Raw genomic sequence first — 17310 nt, 5'->3', positions numbered from 1 at the left:
GGTCACTCTTCACTGAGTCCAGGGGTTACAGAAAGTGAGAACAACATTCATTATGCCTATCACGGAAGGAGCTACCAGACAGAACTGTGAGTATGAATATAAAAACATTTAAACCCAAATATATATTTAACATTATACACACACAAAACTATGTTAAATGCAAGTTAAGATTGCAAAGTCAAGCCTCCAACACAAGGAGATGCCAGAATTAACATTGACTGTGCAGCCATGACTCAACTCCGTTGTACGTATACATAATATCATTTTTTCCATGGAACCCCTGGCTCATTCAGTGCACAGGATGGATGGACATCACTGAATGAGCAGCTATTCAGTATTTTTTTTCTCCTTGTTGTTCAGTATGTTGGCCCATGCCTTATTTACTGCACAGCATTCAAACCCATTTCTGAAGACAGAATTATTAATTTTCTCATGGCCTTTTCTGTGTGTTGGATTTCCCCCCGAGATCTCTTCCACTTGATTCCCCAAGAACTCAGTTTGACTCCAGTGTTGTCACATAGGTTTCTTTATTTGGCAAACAGCAAAGCAATGCTGAGTTAATCAGACTCAAGCAAAGGGGGGCGGTTAAAGCTCCCCTGTATTTACACCGTACACACTACTGTAATAATCTTTGTACAAAATATGAAAACTAATAACTTGCTGGTCAATGATATCATGGTGAAATGTATGTAGCAACATTATATATAAACTTATGAAACCCCACTATACGGTATTATTAGCACATGTTCAAAACCACACAGTCCTGCCTAGGCAAAAGTTGTTAAACAGGCCTGTCCTAAACAGAGGAATGTGTGTTTACATTAATTTACACATAAGTTGTAAACAGAATCCTCAAGGCAGCAGTGGGAGGGCATGGCAAGAGACACAGCAAATTTGCATTTCAGCAAACAGATGAGGAGAAAGAGCATGGAGACTCCTTCACCACCAGACTCCATCACTTTCTTTACTGCTAGAATAAACTTTACTTTGAAGAGTAACCCTCAGAAGAATCCACTTCAAAGGTTCAGTGGGACTATAATAGAGAGGGGCAGAGAACCCCAAGTTATCTCTTTCCTCTAAGAAGGCAAAGGCAGCAGCACCTTTGGGCCTCTGGGAGAGATCCTGGCCAAGGAAAGAGTCAGTCACCATCTTGCTGGAAGACTGGGGATGAGAAAGCCCATTTTAATCAAACCCTTGAAACAAAACTTGCTGGGTTAAGTTTTAGACTTTTAAATGCATGTTTTCACTTTTGTTTGCTGGCAACCATTTCTAACTTTATCTTCTGTTATTAATAAATGTGTTTTATTTTTAATCTACACCAATCCAGTGTTGTGCTTAAACTGAACTGTTTAGTAACTCCAGTTAAAGTGGCAAACTGTTGACTATTGAGTCTTTACAGGGACAATGGATTTTAATATCTGATCTGTCCAGGAGAGGGTTACACAGTGCAGAACATGTGATTTTGGGAAAATTCAGGATTGGGAGTGTGTTGGGGTCACCTGGCAAGTAGTAACCGAGGCTGGTGGAAGCCAGAGAGTAACTGGTGTGTTGGTGACAGGCTGCTAGGGTCAGAGCTAGCTGCTAGATCAGGGCTGCAGCTATACACCAATGCTCAGGGTTTGACCTGCATGCTGGTTGGCTGTTTCTGAGCAGCCCAGGTTGGGAGCTACAACACAGCAAACACTGTGAGGTGCCCAAAGTTGCAGGGCAGGAAGTGACAAAGTCCCTCACTGCTCTGGATTGCACCCCAGAATGTGACAGTATCACAAAGTTACACAGCAAACCTCTTCCTTTATATACATTTACACATTATATTGCATTTACTATACATTACATTATATGTTTTGGGGTTGGCTTGTTTACTTTTTAGGAACCAATCCCTGTATAGCATGTTCTGCCCATACACTGTTCATGCACAACCTACTCTTTTCCTCATCTTACATTCCAGGCATATATTATTCATTGTTATCTTATCTATTGTAAATGGTTCCTTGGGTGTCCCTCCCATCTTAGCTCGTACAGACATTCTGTTTCCAGCCTGCTGTTCCATTTACCTCTCTAATCCTATCTCCCAAGAAAAGAGATCTCACCCATGTCCAGTTACTCCGGTCAAGGCAGGTCTACATTCTGTTGCTTTTGTTTTTCTTTTTTATATTAGCCTTTGTTTTATTTGCATTATATTTTTGGATTTTTTATGCTTTTTTAAAGTTTACTACCCAGCAACACATTCCCAAGACCACACTAGTTGTCATTATTTGAACCACTACTGTGCACACTCTGGCACTCATCACAGTAGCATGTAGGCACTTCACAGACATTAATTGATATTCACAACATCCCTATCAGGTGAGGTGGTATTATAATTAGCATTTTAAAGATTGGCAACTGAGGCACAGAAACACTAATATAAAAATGTTGGCCCAATTTGTGATGCCTATGACCTGATTTTTCATACAGTTCAGCATTCTATAACACTTCATATGTTCAGAAAACAGCTCTGATTGACATCAGTTGCAGGGGAGGCACCATGGAAGCAGCCAATCAGAGCCCAGCAGGCTCAACTAAAAGAAGCTGCATGGGTTTAGCAGTTCAGTTCCTGGCTGGGACCAGAGGGGTAAGGAAGGGAGGGCTGACCAACCAACCAACCAACCAACCAACCAACCAACCAACCAACCAACCAACCAACCAACCAACCAACCAACCAACCAACAGGCTGGCTGGCTGGCCGGCTGGCCCCTCTGGCCAGGGGAGCTGAAGAGATAACCAGAGTTTGGTTCTGGCTGTACTTGCTTAAGCTGAGAGAGAGAGACATTGAGATAAAGGGCCCAGGTGGGAAGAGGGTTGGAACCTGGAATAGGGGGCAGGTCTGGGTTTCCCTTCCCCCTGCCCCAAGCCACCAGCAAAGTGGTGTAAACCCTGAGAAGGGGGACAAGGCTGGTTTGGAAGCTCAAGTGAAGGGCTGAATTTAAAGGGCCCAGAGCTTGGGGCTGAAGACCCTGGTGAGGGCAGATAAAGTTTTGTTGGACTCTTTTCTACCCCAGAAGGGGTTCATTTTGATTGTGTGACCCAGATGGAGGGCCAAGCCACTGAAGACCCACCAAGTGAGGTTGACAAACTACAGGGGGATTCCAGGAGCAGGAAAAGGAGTACAGTACCAGACACAGCAGCATGAGGCTCTCAAGAGATGAGTGCACCCTGTTATGCCAACTGTGAGAAGTCTCATGTAAGTGACTTTCTCAGCATCACACAGTAACTCTGTGGCAGAGGCAGAGAGATTCCAGGGCAGCATTCAACTGCCTAAACTCCTGCCATGTTCACTAAGCACATTCCAAGTTCCACAACGAATGAGGCGGGAGTGCTAAAGACAACAGCCTCATTCATTACAGAGCCTTGATTCATCCCTAGAACAGGTGCAGGCTTGGCACTGAATGAGGCAGTTCTCCCTGACCTCCTTGTCTCTCTGTCCCAGTGTCTCCCCATATCCCCAGCTCCTCCTCCCTAACCCCTCATCTCAGTTCCCTCCCCCAGTCTCCTCAGCCCAGCCTGTCCCATTTCTCTTCCTCCCATCCTGGTTCTTCATCCGTCTCCCTCTTCACATTCCAGTTGGATAGCTTCTTCCTTCTCCTCCTCACTGCCTGAGTGCCAGCATGGGGAGCACTGGAGAGTCAGTTTGCCTCCTCTCAGTTCCTGTGTTTGGTCCCATAGCATCGTGGCTGACAGGAAGGAACAATTGGAGGGAAAGTCCTGCTCAGGCCCTGTAGCCCTGGGCTAGTACATACTTGGCACAGTTGGAATCTTCAGAGTTTAGCTGCCAAACACTAGCAACTTTCTCTATTTAAGCATATGTGAACTGAGATTTTTCAGAGGCTCATAACTTGGCCAGATTTGGGCAAGTTTTCATAAGGATAGCCAAAGGCACTCACATACCTCTGACGCAAAGGCCACCCCTGTCAAATTCCAAGTCCCTGCTAAAAAGTATAGAGGAACTAGATCTTCTCAACAAAATAATAAAAAAAAATCTTAAAACCAATGTGGGAAAAACAATGGGTTTTTTTGTGTGTTTACTTTGTTCTGAGAAATGGCTCAAATATTTTGCTGAAATTTTCCAAAATAATTCAGCCTGAGGAAGACAGCTGGCATAGAAACTTTCAGCCCAAATGGCATCTGAAAAGTGTCTTATAATGAAAAGTGTCAGGTAACCTTAACTATAGGTGTGCTATATGCATTGCTTATAATGGAATCATCAGTTTGCATTTAACTAATTTAAAATAAGCATTGTAAAGAAATGTGTCTTGAGATTTAGCAAGAGTGTTGCATTGCATGAACTGAGTGACTTACATATTTTTAACATAATATCACTAACAAGATTAAATCTTTTTGTTGGTGGGTTCTTTTAAACAAATAACCTGACAGATTAATAGAAGAATTGAATATTTTGGGCAAAGTTCATAATTCTTGTTTCACATAATGGCATCTTTCTTAGTTTTACTGTCCTTTATGTTGATATCTTCAAAATGTTTATATCAGTGAAAGACTTTATTCAGAATACTTATAATTAAAGAAGTAAATTAGCACTATAGTATGAGGAACTATAGGACTCCATCTCTCTTACAGAGTCTAAAATAGGAATTATTAACCACTTATTTACCTAGATTATATTTATGATTAAAGCTTACTATATAAAACAATACCAAAAAATGAAAAAAGAATACAGCCTTTCACAGACTGTACAATTAAATGTTTGTGCTTTTACTGCATTTAGTGTCGTCACTGAAAATCTTTCTGTGTTACTCTTTCAATTGTAAGTTTACTATCATCTTGTCCTGCAGGGTGAAATCCATTAAATAACATAGACTACTACTTCCTGCAATACAGATGGAATTTTAATGCTCTAGGTCTGTATGTCTCAGTTCTGACCCTTGCTAGTTTAATCCATTTTGGAACAGACAGTGTATCAGTATTTTTCTATTTAATTTACAGCTACACAATTTATCCACTGCAATAAATCAACTTTAGCAACTGAAAGTGACAGTCTCTGAAAGGTCTATGCAGAGAGAAAATAAGTGCTAAGAAAGATGTTCGTAATTTTTCCTTCCTTCTACATAAATGAAAAATATTTGAACAGGAGCTGAAAACATATGAGAGGGCTTTCCTTTGTCTATGGTTGGATTACATCTCCCGTGATGCATCACTGGCTCTCACTGGCTGAGCTGCTGGAGTGGGACCATTTCAACATGGTGTGGGCTTTCCATACTGCTCTGGAGCATTGCTACTTGGTAAGCCCTGCATTGGGATATGTTAGGATTGCTGGAGACAAGGGCTCCATTTTGGCTTCTCATCATATACTTTAGTAGTGCTGGGTGAGTTTAAAGGTTCCTTATACTACATCATCACTATAGTGCAGATATCACACAAGTGCCTTCCAAAGTTAACAATAAACATGGTGACTAATATTGGTCAAGTCAGCTTTTTCTCTCATTCCTTCCCACAGGAGTGAACACGAGGTTTAGATTTTTGATTATTTTTTAAAATACAATCATCTGCTGCTGCTACTGTGTTAGGAAGACGGGAAAGCCCCCTTGGTTATGCAACACAGCAACAGCTCCTTGTTGTTTGTTGGATAAGACAGAGGAGAAGGAGGAAAGGTTTCGTGGAGGAGGCACGCTATGTTTCTCTTCCAGCTTGAGCAATAGATACAGCTGGGAGCCAAGGCTTTAGAAAACCATACTGAAGGGGCCACAGAGTACGGAAGACTTTAAAATTGTTACAGACATTTCAATACTGAGGAAACTATGGATATAGGGGTGGGAAGCAGGGTTCTCTCTTCCTTTGGATTCAAAGAGGAGCTGGAAGAGACACAAGGCCAATCTTCTATATTTTTTATTTTTGGTTTTGTTTTTTAATCAAACCTTGAGGGTTGGGGGGTGGGAGGGAGAAGGTTTGGGCTTGGGATGTCCAACATAGCCAGGGAAAGGTAAAGCTGGGTGAAAACACAATTTTTCAGTGTTTAAAGCTGCCTCTTGCATTCTGATCAAGGCACAAATAAGTTCAATATTCACATGAAAATTTGGAGCTAAACCCCCCTTTTCAGGTGTATTCATCAGAGCTGAATTAGGTATATCCAGAATTCATTAGTTCATGATACCTCAACTTTTATATCCAGAATTGGCAACCCCAAGTTGTCACAAATCATGAGTCAAAAGCTCATGATTGCTTAAAAACCATGAGACTTTAAAATATAATATACTTTGGGTGCTTTTTGCCTGCTGTGTTTTGGAGTCTATTTAGTGCAGTCGGATCATATTTTACAGCTCTTTTTTTCTGCAACCACAAGGGCTAGATAGCATTTTTTTTTTTAAAGAAAATAAGATTCCCTCCTAATCATCTAACATCCGAATCTGGACTAAAATGACCAACTCATTACACCTAAACCACTGAACAGCTATCAGATGTTAATGACTTTCAGTTGATTTAATCAATCAGTTAAAGATGAGGGTGCCAATCTCATCACCAAGCACTTGAGACCTCAAATCCCCCATAATTAAGTAAACATGTTTTCATAAAGTCTATGTACCTAGGTAATACTAAATATGTATTAGTAGCTGAGAAGCCATCATATGATTGGGTGCAATCTATAAATCATGTACTGATTAAATCTGCAAGTCTACATTTCAGCAATTGGCTATCAGTGTTTGGTATACTTTTCTATCTCCTTTTTACTAATGAGTTGTCATTTTCAGCTCAGAGGCCCAGATCCACAAAAGAGTTAGGCATTCCAGTATCTAACTTTTAGGTGCCTAGCCACTGAGTGGAAGCCTAGGTTAGGCACAGAGTCCCTATACAATGCATGGAGAGACACAGGCACTCAAGAATGGGAACCACAAAATCTAGTATGCTAGGCAGGGAGCCTCCTAAGATAGCCAACAGCAGATGCTGGTGAGAGGAGAGTCCTAAATCCCACTCCCCCTTTGGTAGTTGAAGGAAGAGACCTCCTTTATAACCTTTAGCTCAGGGGTTAGGGCACTCCAGTTCAATTCCCCCTTCTGCTGAATGAGGAGAAGGGATGTGGACATGAGCTTCCCACCTCCAAGTGAGCAGCCTAGCCACTGTTCTCTGGGATACTCTGCTGTTGAAGTTGTTCTGCTTTGTATAAATAATTAAATATGCATGGGAGCGAGTGAGAGGGACTCTGTAGTGCAGTGGTTGAGGCACTCATCTGGGTGGTAGGAAAACCCATGTTCAGTTTCCTGCTCCTCATCAGGCAAAATATGGAATTGAATGGGGTCTCCCACACCCCAGGTGAGTGCCTAACTACTGGGCTAAAGGTTATAAGGGAGTCCTTCTCCCCTGGCTGTTCTGTGTCGAGGGCCCTGCAAATGAGCTGGGTGGAGCACTACCTATCTTCACCTGGCCTGAGGATTGTGCTGTGGCTTGGATGTGAGATACAGGCAGCAGTGCTCATGCCCAGAGGCAGAACTTATGTACTTGGAGAATGTAAACAGTGAAAATTTAGGCACCTCCAGGATTAGGCAGCTGCTGAGCAGGGATTTTGAGGATCTCAGTAGTCCCTAAATTTTGGATTTAGGCATCTAAGTCCTTTTGTGGACCTAGGTCTTAGTGATTGTGGGGGACAAAAATCAAATCCTCTCAGGAGGAAGCAATGGAATAAGGGAAACCAGGAACTCCTCTTGATAAATTCCACATCCCTGTAAACTATGCTCAAGTGAGTTGCAAAAAATAAACACATTTTCTTCCTGATAAGCAATCCACATAACTTCTCAATCATGCAACTGACCAGCTAATTGATTTGAGAAAATCAAAGGGCTCATCTACACCAGAAAGTCACTTAACTTTGTGCCTCAGTTTCCCCATATGTATAATGAGACACTAATGAGGGCCAATGAAATATTTGTAAAGTGCTATATGAATTTAAACGTTAAATATAGTCCTTGGAGAAATTACTAGGACTATATCTCAGGGCTTCCTGGTTTGGTTCTCTGCCAAATCCTCTAGATTATGTAGTTTTTAAGGGCTCTTGATATTCAATCTTTTTTCAAAGTTCACTATAACAGCTGTATTTAAAAACAACTTTTAATGCTTTGGAGTGTTTCAGTGTGAATAATTTTCAGTCCCTAAAACTTCTCAGACTGATTCCTGAGGAGGTGAGAACATGAAAAATAAATGTGTCAAATTTTGTGTGAGTTTTTGCATAAATATTTTCCTGATTTTTTTTTCCCCTTTTCCCTTCCTCCCCCAGCTGTAGTCACATCCTTAACTGGATTTAAATAACCATAGACACACCCACTTATTAAATGTAACAGATTTTAAAAAACACCATTAAACTGTCATGACACTCCCATGTATTTCTTTTCCATTCATTTCTGCATAGTAGGGTTTCTGTGAACAAACCATATTTTCTCTTTTAGCTAGCCTCCATAACCTATTAAAATAATTCATTATAGACAAAATCCACTATTGCCAACATACACAAAGACATCAGTTGCTTTGATCAAAAAGTTGTGAAACTAACTAGAGTTGGACTAAGCAGTCGTGAGGCTTGCATTTGTAAAACCAGCTCTGTTGGGTTTTGGTTTGGCAAGCCAGTGATAGTTTGGAAGCAATTTCCATGTTATCAAAACCGTCAAGGTTCTGGTTCTGTCACACCTTGCATTAGACAAACCAAGGCCCCTGTCCTGCAATCTGCTCTGTGTTGTCAGATCCTCCACCTGCATGGAGCCCCACTGGTGTCAATGGGGCTGCACATGAGCTAAGGGATCTGCCAGCATGGAATAACTTGCAGGATTTAAGCACAAGGTTTTTATAAAATATTACTAGACACATTTTGATTTTTGCAAAACCTGATTCATGGAAGGTGTGTTTAAAATGGCTTTTCATGATGAGCTCATGTCCCTCTCTAGACATAAATGAACAATAGTAGGAAGCTACTGAAGAGAGCCTCTAAAGTTCTGTTTGCACGTCTCTTTCATTCACCTGTCATGTACAGTTCAGCATGTAGATTGTGAGCTTTCTGGGGCAGGGACTGTTTTATTGGTCTGTGTAGCCCCTAGGCCAATGACCCTTAACTGGAGTTTCTAAGTGTTCCTATTAGACAAATAATAAACCTATAACAACTTAGTATACAAGAAAGAAAGGAAATACAGTAACACTTTATCCAGGATCTCCTTGCATTCTGCCCATACCCCTCCATTTCAGAGAGTCCCTGCAACAACTCTCCCAACCCACTCCCTCAGGCCAGGGGTTCTGTGTGTCCTCTGTGACCTGCTCCCTTACAATTCTCCCCACTATGCCAGGGGTATATGTGGCCTCCCATTCCCCAATTTCCTCTATGCCAGGGGTTCTGTCTGACCCAATTTTTAGAGCCTTGCAAATCTGTGGCTACCTGCTTTATATTTCTGGATATCTGCAGACCATGTTTGCAGATTGGATGCGGATATAAATTTTGTATCTGTGCAGGGCTCTACCCCCTTTCCCATATCTGTGTGCCTCCCTTCTCTTATACCAGGATTGTGCATTTTCTCCTTCCCATGGCAGCATCTCTGTGCCCCCTCATTTCCCCCATCCCCAGGTCCCTGTTTTTCCTTCCCTGTTTTTGGGTCGCCCCTCCCCATCCCTCCTGAGGCCCTGCTTTCTCCTCCTCATCTCCACTCTAGGTCCCTGCTTCCATGCCCACTCATCCAGTTCCCCTCTTAGATCCCTGCTTTTTCCCTATGGCCAACTCCAGTCTCTCCCCACACTCTTGCCCCAACCCAGGGAGACCCTTCCTCCCCAGCTCCCCACTCCTCCCTCTACAAGTACTGTGTCCAGTTTTGGGCCCCACACTACAAGAAGGATGTGGAAAAATTGGAAAGCATCCACCGGAGGGCAACAAAAATGATTAGGGGACTGGAACACATGAGTTATGAGGAGAGGCTGAGGGAACTGGGGATGTTTAGTCTGCGGAAAAGAAGAATGAGGGGGGATTTGATAGCTGCTTTCAACTATCTGAAAGGCTGTTCCAAAGAGGATGGCTCTAGACTGTTCTCAGTGGTAGCAGATGACAGAACAAGGAGTAATGGTCTCAAGTCGCAGTGGGGGAGATTTAGGTTGGATATTAGGAAAAACTTTTTCACTAGGAGGGTGGTGAAACACTGGAATGCGTTACCTAGGGAGGTGGTGGAATCTCCTTCCTTAGAAGTTTTTAAGGTCAGGCTTGACAAAGCCCTGGCTGGGATGATTTAGTTGGTTTTGGTCCTGCTTTGAGCAGGGGGTTGGACTAGATGACCTCCTGAGGTCCCTTCCAACCCTGATATTCTATGATTCTATGATACAAGCCTGAAGAGTTGCTCCTGGCCAGATTTTCCCAGGATCATCCATTTTTTCTAAGTTTGTGTCCCAGGAAATTACTAAGTCTTCTTAGAACACTAAAAGCCCTGGGTTTTGTTAAATCCATTCCCCTGCCATCTGCCTGCCTTTCCCTCCAGGTTTCCCTTCCATACAAGGGGCCTCCCATCGTAAGATCCCCTGCAGGCAGCACCCCACATGTTCTACTCCGAGGCAGGCTGTGCTTCCTCTGGCCCCCAGGGCACAAACTTTTGGGACCAAACCAAGGTTGGCCCCTTGTATGGAGGGGAAACTCCCAGGGAAAGGCAGGCTGAGGGCAGGGAAACGGGAGGTAGCAAATCCAGGACTTTTAATGTCTTGGGAAGAGTTAGTGATTTCCTGGGACACCAACTTAAAAAAAGGACAGTCCTGGAAAAACCTGGACAGGAGGCAACCCTACTGGAGGGAGGGCAAAGGGCTTCTCCTTGGGCCCGGCTCAGGGTGTGGGGGGCTGTGGGGCCCGTCGATGGCTTCACGAGGGAAAGGTGGGCCAGGTCTAGGTATGAGGGGCCCACAGGGGTGCTGGAACAATTTTTATAGTGGGGGTGCTGATGATGGAAACCATCTATTTGGTGTTTGTTATTACAATTTCAAGCCAGAGAGTGTGGCAGCTGCCCTAGTTCCAGCACCACAGGGTGCCCATTGATGTTTTAGTCCCCTCCCCTCATACTCCTTGGTGTGTCACCATTTTAAATGTTAGAAGGGTGTGGAAGGAATGAGCGGCACCAAGCCCCACCCTCTCATGGAGTCCCAGACAGACCTTCCCCACGACCTGGTTTTCTGTACCTATGAGGGGGGCAACCCTACAGACCCTCCCTATAAGATTCTTTTATTTTTGGAATCCAGGCTTCAGCTGATTTCCATATGTGGCAAGTTAAGCTGTTGCCTCTGATCTCCTCAGAGAGATTCCTCTGTCTACAGAACCAGGCAGTCTGGGGGACCTGATTTTTGCTGTGAATCAGAATTTTCTGGTGGTCCAATTTACACCAGAATCAGTAGAGTTGTGCCTATTGGTCCCTAGAACATTCACTAAAATCTTGGCAAAGATCAGATGCAGCATTCCAAAGTTAATGCATTACAAACAAAAATATCACTGAGTGTTAGACCTTGCTTTGCTCGGCCAATTATGAGTTTTCTGCAGTGGTTGTGGTTTTTATAAATCATTTTAAGGTCCTTGTCGCACATTGAAAAAGACAAGTTCTAAATTCAAATTTAAAATTGCTAAAACCAAAATGCAACATTTTTACATAGAAAATATGAAAAGGAGCAAAGATTAGATGCAACCTTTGCTGTGTGTGTGTGTGTGTGTATGTGGCAATTTGGTTTTATTCAGTACATAGTGTATATTCCATTTTAAAACTTTACTGTGTATACACACACTGAAATCTTTAAATATCATTACAGCTGCAATTGTCTTGTTATTCCAAGACTTAACTCCTATTAGAATGCTGATAAGATTCTGAATGCTAGACTGTTCTCACTGTCCCTGCTGTGAAGAGACTGCATATACTTAGCCCCCAAGAAGAGATTGCCATATCTCAGCAAAAAGTTATTCATAGAAATAACCCATTGTTTTGTTATAGGTGGGGTGAGAAACAATATATTAATGGACAAGCCAGACTAGTACCGAATCCTTATCTGAATCATTAGGAAACAGACATTAAAGTTTCAGTGACTGAGTCATCATTCAGCTACACAGCACCTAGATTCCTTAGTAACATCTAAGCATTATGTCTAAAAAGGGGAGATGGCCTATGTCTGCCTACTAAGGAAGCTATGTCTGCCTACTCTTTATTAGTGTCCATCACAATTAATTTTTTTATATTTCAAAATCAGAGTGCTGACATGCAAAGCCCCAAACAGGTCATTTTTCTTGCTAATGGACAAACAGCATCCATGGAAATTTCCAGGGGTGAATACTGTCACTGCTAGGAGCTAAGTGACTCATCCAACAAGATAATAAATTGATTTGTTCTTTCAGAAGAGATTCACAAAAACGACAGGAAGTGCTGCATCATGAGTTAAAAGCTAATTTAATACAGATGAATTGGAAGATGGATACAGTACACTCACGACCCAATCCTGTAAATGCTTACACTTGTGAGTAGTTCTGCTGGCTTCAGTGGGTTTATGCCCATGACTTATGTTGCTCATATATGTGTTTGCAGGACTGAGCCCTTATACTGCAAGCTACTAGGGGAAAAATCCTCTGTCCCCCACAATTTTCGTATAGTATTGAATACTCTGCCAGTGCTCTAACAATTTTAAAAAAAATTAAACTGTCTCTAATGCAAGCATTTATTGATCTGTTATAACCATAACAGTGCAGCTTTTGTGAAGTGTGGGTTGTCTGGGGTCATGTGTGCATCAGCCTTTACATACACAAAATGTAGCATCTGATCCATAGTATGTCCATTCAGGGCATTCCAACATGCATACTCACGACTTCTAATCCTCCAGAAGTGCAATCATCCCCTTATTATGCTTTGACTCTTAGTGGGTAATAAATAGATATTCTATGAAAAACAAAATATAGTGGGCAAAACAGGGCATACCTACAGGAGTTAAGAAAAATCTACTTCACAGGCTGACTCTTCTCTCCTGTTAATTAAGCAGCATACGCTTTTATTGTTTCACAAGCATGTTAACCATGGTGACACAACTCGAAAAGGAACAGCAGGCCTATAATCACATACAAAGCAATGGCACAATGAATGCGCTTTAGCTGGGTTTTCATTGTTGACCTGTTGATTCACATTTAAATTGCCAAGTTATTTATAAGATTTCCAATTATTCCAGTGGGAGTATTTGTGTCAAATATATTCTTTCTAGAGGAGTGTGCATTACTATTTTGCTCATTTATTCCTGGTTGTTGTACTAAGAGCTCTCTTGGTGAAAAACAGGAAATAGTTAATCTTCTCTATAAATAGCAGGTCAGGGAATGACTGTTTCTGTGTATTCTGGATAGTTATAAAGTATGATGAGTAAATGTAAGCAGGAGGAATTTTCATCTGGCTCCGCGAGCATATGCATAATGGTTATAGTTCAAGCATACTCCTTTTCCAAGATTTGCATTTATTTTTAACTTAAAAATGACAACAAAACATAAATTGAAGCTGGAACTTTCTCCAAGCTTGGTTGCATTACTAATAAATGGGATGATGAAGCGAGCAACAAAAGACATTGTGGACAGTGTAAAATGGATTAGCTGAGATGAGTCACTGGACCTGACTTTGCCAACAACATTGCTTTATAAGCATGCTGCAGAATGGAATTACTGTGCTTACAGAGGTAGAACAGAGAGCAGCAAAACTGGATTGAAAGTAAATGCAGAGAGAACCAAGATTATGAAGGTAGGAGGTTGGGCAACAGATGCAAAGCTGTACGTGGATGGAAAAGAAAATCTAACAGAGTTCTGCTATCTAGGGAGTGTGGTGACATTTGAAAGTGGCTGTGCTTAAAGATTTTCCTATGAAATTAGGAAAAGCAAACACCACTTTTGGAAGGATGAACAATATCTGGTCAAACAGAGGTCTCCACACCAAACTAAAGGTCAGATTATACCATTTGATTGTAGTGTGCTCAGTACAATACAGCGCAGAGACTAACCAATGCTAGTAGCTAACAAAGAGATTGGAGGCTGCCCATCACAGATGGCTCAGAAAGATACTACACACGTCATGGAAAGACAGAATAACAAATGTAAGAGTAAGGGAGCTCACAGAGCAGGACATGTTATAAAATATCATACAGAGAATGCTCAGGCATCTGGGTCATATACTCCATATTAATGATGGGAGAGATGCTAAGGAGTAGCTGAGGGTGGCAAGAGAAAGTGAGGAAGGCCAAAGGAAGAACTGGTGGGAGACAGTGATAGAGGATATTCAATGTGCTAGTTTCAACTGGGAAGAAGTACCATGAGTAGGGAGTGATTGTAATCAGTGGGGGACTGCCCAATATGTCAGTGGCACAGGAGGAACTGAGGTCTAAAGTAATTCACTGAGGACAGCAAATTGCTCTTATCAGTGCTTGAATTGAGGGTGAGGTGGGTGGGAATAGCTAGATTAGCATACTGAGTACAGGTGAAGTTATCAAAAGTGCATGATACATGAGAAATTTCATTTGTGGTGGCATGCTGATGGTTGTCATAGAATTACAGGAGATAACAGTAATATATTCAGGTTCTTATATTGTGTCATTACCATGGTATCTGAGGACCTAATAGAGAACTGTAATATAATAGACTTGGAAAAATTAGATTTTAATAGTAAACATCAATTTCACTGTACACACACAAACCAACAAAAATTTTCAATCGATATTTGGAATTTACAGAGCAAAAATGTTATTTGAAAGCTTATTTTGATTTAAGGTTATTTACTTTGTCAACATCACATTTTAAAATATACAATCCATGTTATAAAGCTTTAATTCTTTTGAATCTAAATGTCTACTGTCATTAAATAAACAATCGCTGACTCCCCCCCATAATTTCCCACAACTGTGAAATATAAATAAAAATAGGAAAAAAAAGCTTTAAAACCATACCTTAGTGCAATTGTGACAATTGAAATTGATAAAAATAAAAAATGCTTATAGAAACATTCAATCTATCAAAATTAAAATTAAATTCTGCCAAGCCTAAGTATAGGACACAGCAGTGTAAAGTTATTATCAGATGTCAAGAAGAAAAATCAACAATCTTTTATAGTAATTACTTACTTAGCATCCTCATCTTTGTCATTATTGGGCTGTTGACTCTGTTCCTGAATTGTCCCAGTTGGTTCTGCTGACTTTTCAGTCTTTCGGGACACAGGTGATTTTGCTGGAGCTGCGTCTGCATCTGAAACAGACAGTAATATTTAAATCACTATTTTAGAACAGCTAATAAAAAAGGCCATCTTAGATGCTATTGCTGCTTTTATGGACAAGTCCACAAGTTACATATTTGGGGGCCTCAGTTTTCTGAATAACTTCCTGCATAGATTTGATTTAATAGCAGTTACACCAAAAAGGTTGATGATGAGTGTATCCTGTGGAAGAAGCCTATCACTGCGGTTTACCAGTATAGATTTGTTGGTGGCGCTCAAAACAACAATGATAAGTTCAAACAACTAGGACTCCTTCAGTGTTATAGGATGGTTGGGTATGTATGACCATCAGATCATATAGTTTGAAAAATCCAGGATGGTAAAACAAAGAGAAGATTCCACCTGGCTTCTTTGCTTTTGCATGGTTCACATTAGGGAAAATTCATACGAAAGCATTTTGTTCTTAATTTAATCTTCTCTTGCCTTAGCCTGAAGAACAGACCTGCCTGTCTCCTGAGTGAACCACTGTTGAAATGTCACCTAAAAATGTGTACATGTAGAGCTTTTTGTTTTTTAAAGAAAAACGGAATTTACAATTCACTTAGTTTTAAAAGGAAATTGGAGCTAGGTTTTGCTTTTACGTTTGAATATTGTAAGTTCCCCTGACCTTTATCCTATGTAATTCCTTTCTCTAATTAGTCTTAGTTGATATTTTAATTTTCATACTGAAAAATCATCTGACAATGGACACGATCCCAGCCTTAATAAATACTGTAAGTGTAATGTGATAGGGAAAAAGCCTGCCAGCTAGATCATAACAAATCTTGAGCCTTTCTTGTGTATATACTGTATTCAATTTTAAGATGCAAGGGAGTTGAGGAGAAAAAAAAGTCAAGCCACACATAATCTTTAGATAAAAAAAGACTAATTTTATGATGAATGTTAATCTCTGTGTACAAGAGTTGGTGTTCATCAGTATGGCTTTTCAGAGGTGCACAGCCATTCACTGCAGTGAACTGTCCAGTTCCCAAGTCACAAAGCCATTGTTTGCAATAGTATTTGAAAAGAAGCCCTAATGTAAGAATGTAGGGCAGTTTGGTGACTAAAAACAGAAAAAAAACTAAAAAACTAAAAATGACACTGAACTGGACCATAGTGTGACATTAACTGGTCAGCAAACCTCATCTTAACAGGAGAGGAGACTAGGATACCACAGTTGTACACAAGGCAGCTTAATTTAATAGATAATTTTAAAACCTACATTCACAATTTAACAAGCAGGGAGAAAAACAATGCATGAATTCTAAACAAGGTAAAGAAGTTACTCTTTGAGCTGATACCTATGAGTTCTCTTAGGGCCAGATCCACAAAGGCATTTAGGTATCTCAGTCTCAGTCTTATACACCACTGGGATCCACAAACTCCCCACTCAGCTGGTGCCTCAGCCTGCAGATATCTAAACTCACTTGACACCTAAACTTTTGCTGTAAAAGCTCTGTAAGCACCTCCGTTTTTGCATCAGGGCATGCATGTTGCTGCCTCACTCTAGGCATCCAAATGCCTGAACCCCAGGGTGATCCCAAACCAGGGGAATAGAGGTGTTCCTCTGCCTTTCTTGTCTGCAGGGCCTGATCAGTAGGCATACTCAGGGGCTGCCTAACTCCACATATAATCCCTGGAGAAGGGGATGACCTCCCTTTATAATCCAATGGTTATTACACTCACCCAGGCTCTGAAAGATTCTAGTTCAATCTCCCCCTACCCCCCGGAGGAGAGATTTGATCTGGCATTCCCCACCTCTCAGGTAAGTGGCCTAACCACTGGGGTACTCCGATATAGGAATCTCTCAGTATCTCTTGTTGAAGCTGTTCCTCTTTAATTGGGCCAGAGAGTGAGAATCAGTCTATAATCTAGTGGTTATGGCACTAACTAGAGAGCTGAGAAACCCCTCTTCAAGTCTCTTCTCCTCAGGCAGAGTGAAGAACTGAACTGAGATCTCATGCATTCTGGGTAAGTCCACTAACCTGTGGGCTAAAGGCAGGTCCTGCTCCTTACGGTTGTTTTGTGTAGAGTTAGGCCGGCACCTAACTTCTCACAAGAAATAACTTAGGGTATGTCT

At 41.4% G+C, this 17310-nt stretch overlaps 1 protein-coding gene across 1 annotated transcript in view; it reads right to left on the bottom strand.

The window, feature by feature from the left end:
• The window catches only part of CNGB3 (cyclic nucleotide gated channel subunit beta 3), a 118353-nt gene that overhangs the window by 77992 nt on the left and 23051 nt on the right, over window positions 1-17310 (bottom strand). Inside the window, exon 3 of the mRNA XM_043539389.1 lies at window positions 15103-15223. Coding sequence (XP_043395324.1) covers window positions 15103-15223 — 121 coding nt within the window. The remainder of the gene's footprint in view (window positions 1-15102; window positions 15224-17310) is intronic.

Source organism: Chelonia mydas, chromosome 2 (genome assembly GCF_015237465.2).
Source record: "Chelonia mydas isolate rCheMyd1 chromosome 2, rCheMyd1.pri.v2, whole genome shotgun sequence".
NCBI lineage: Eukaryota > Metazoa > Chordata > Testudines > Cheloniidae > Chelonia > Chelonia mydas.
This window is presented reverse-complemented; position numbering and strand designations above follow the sequence as displayed.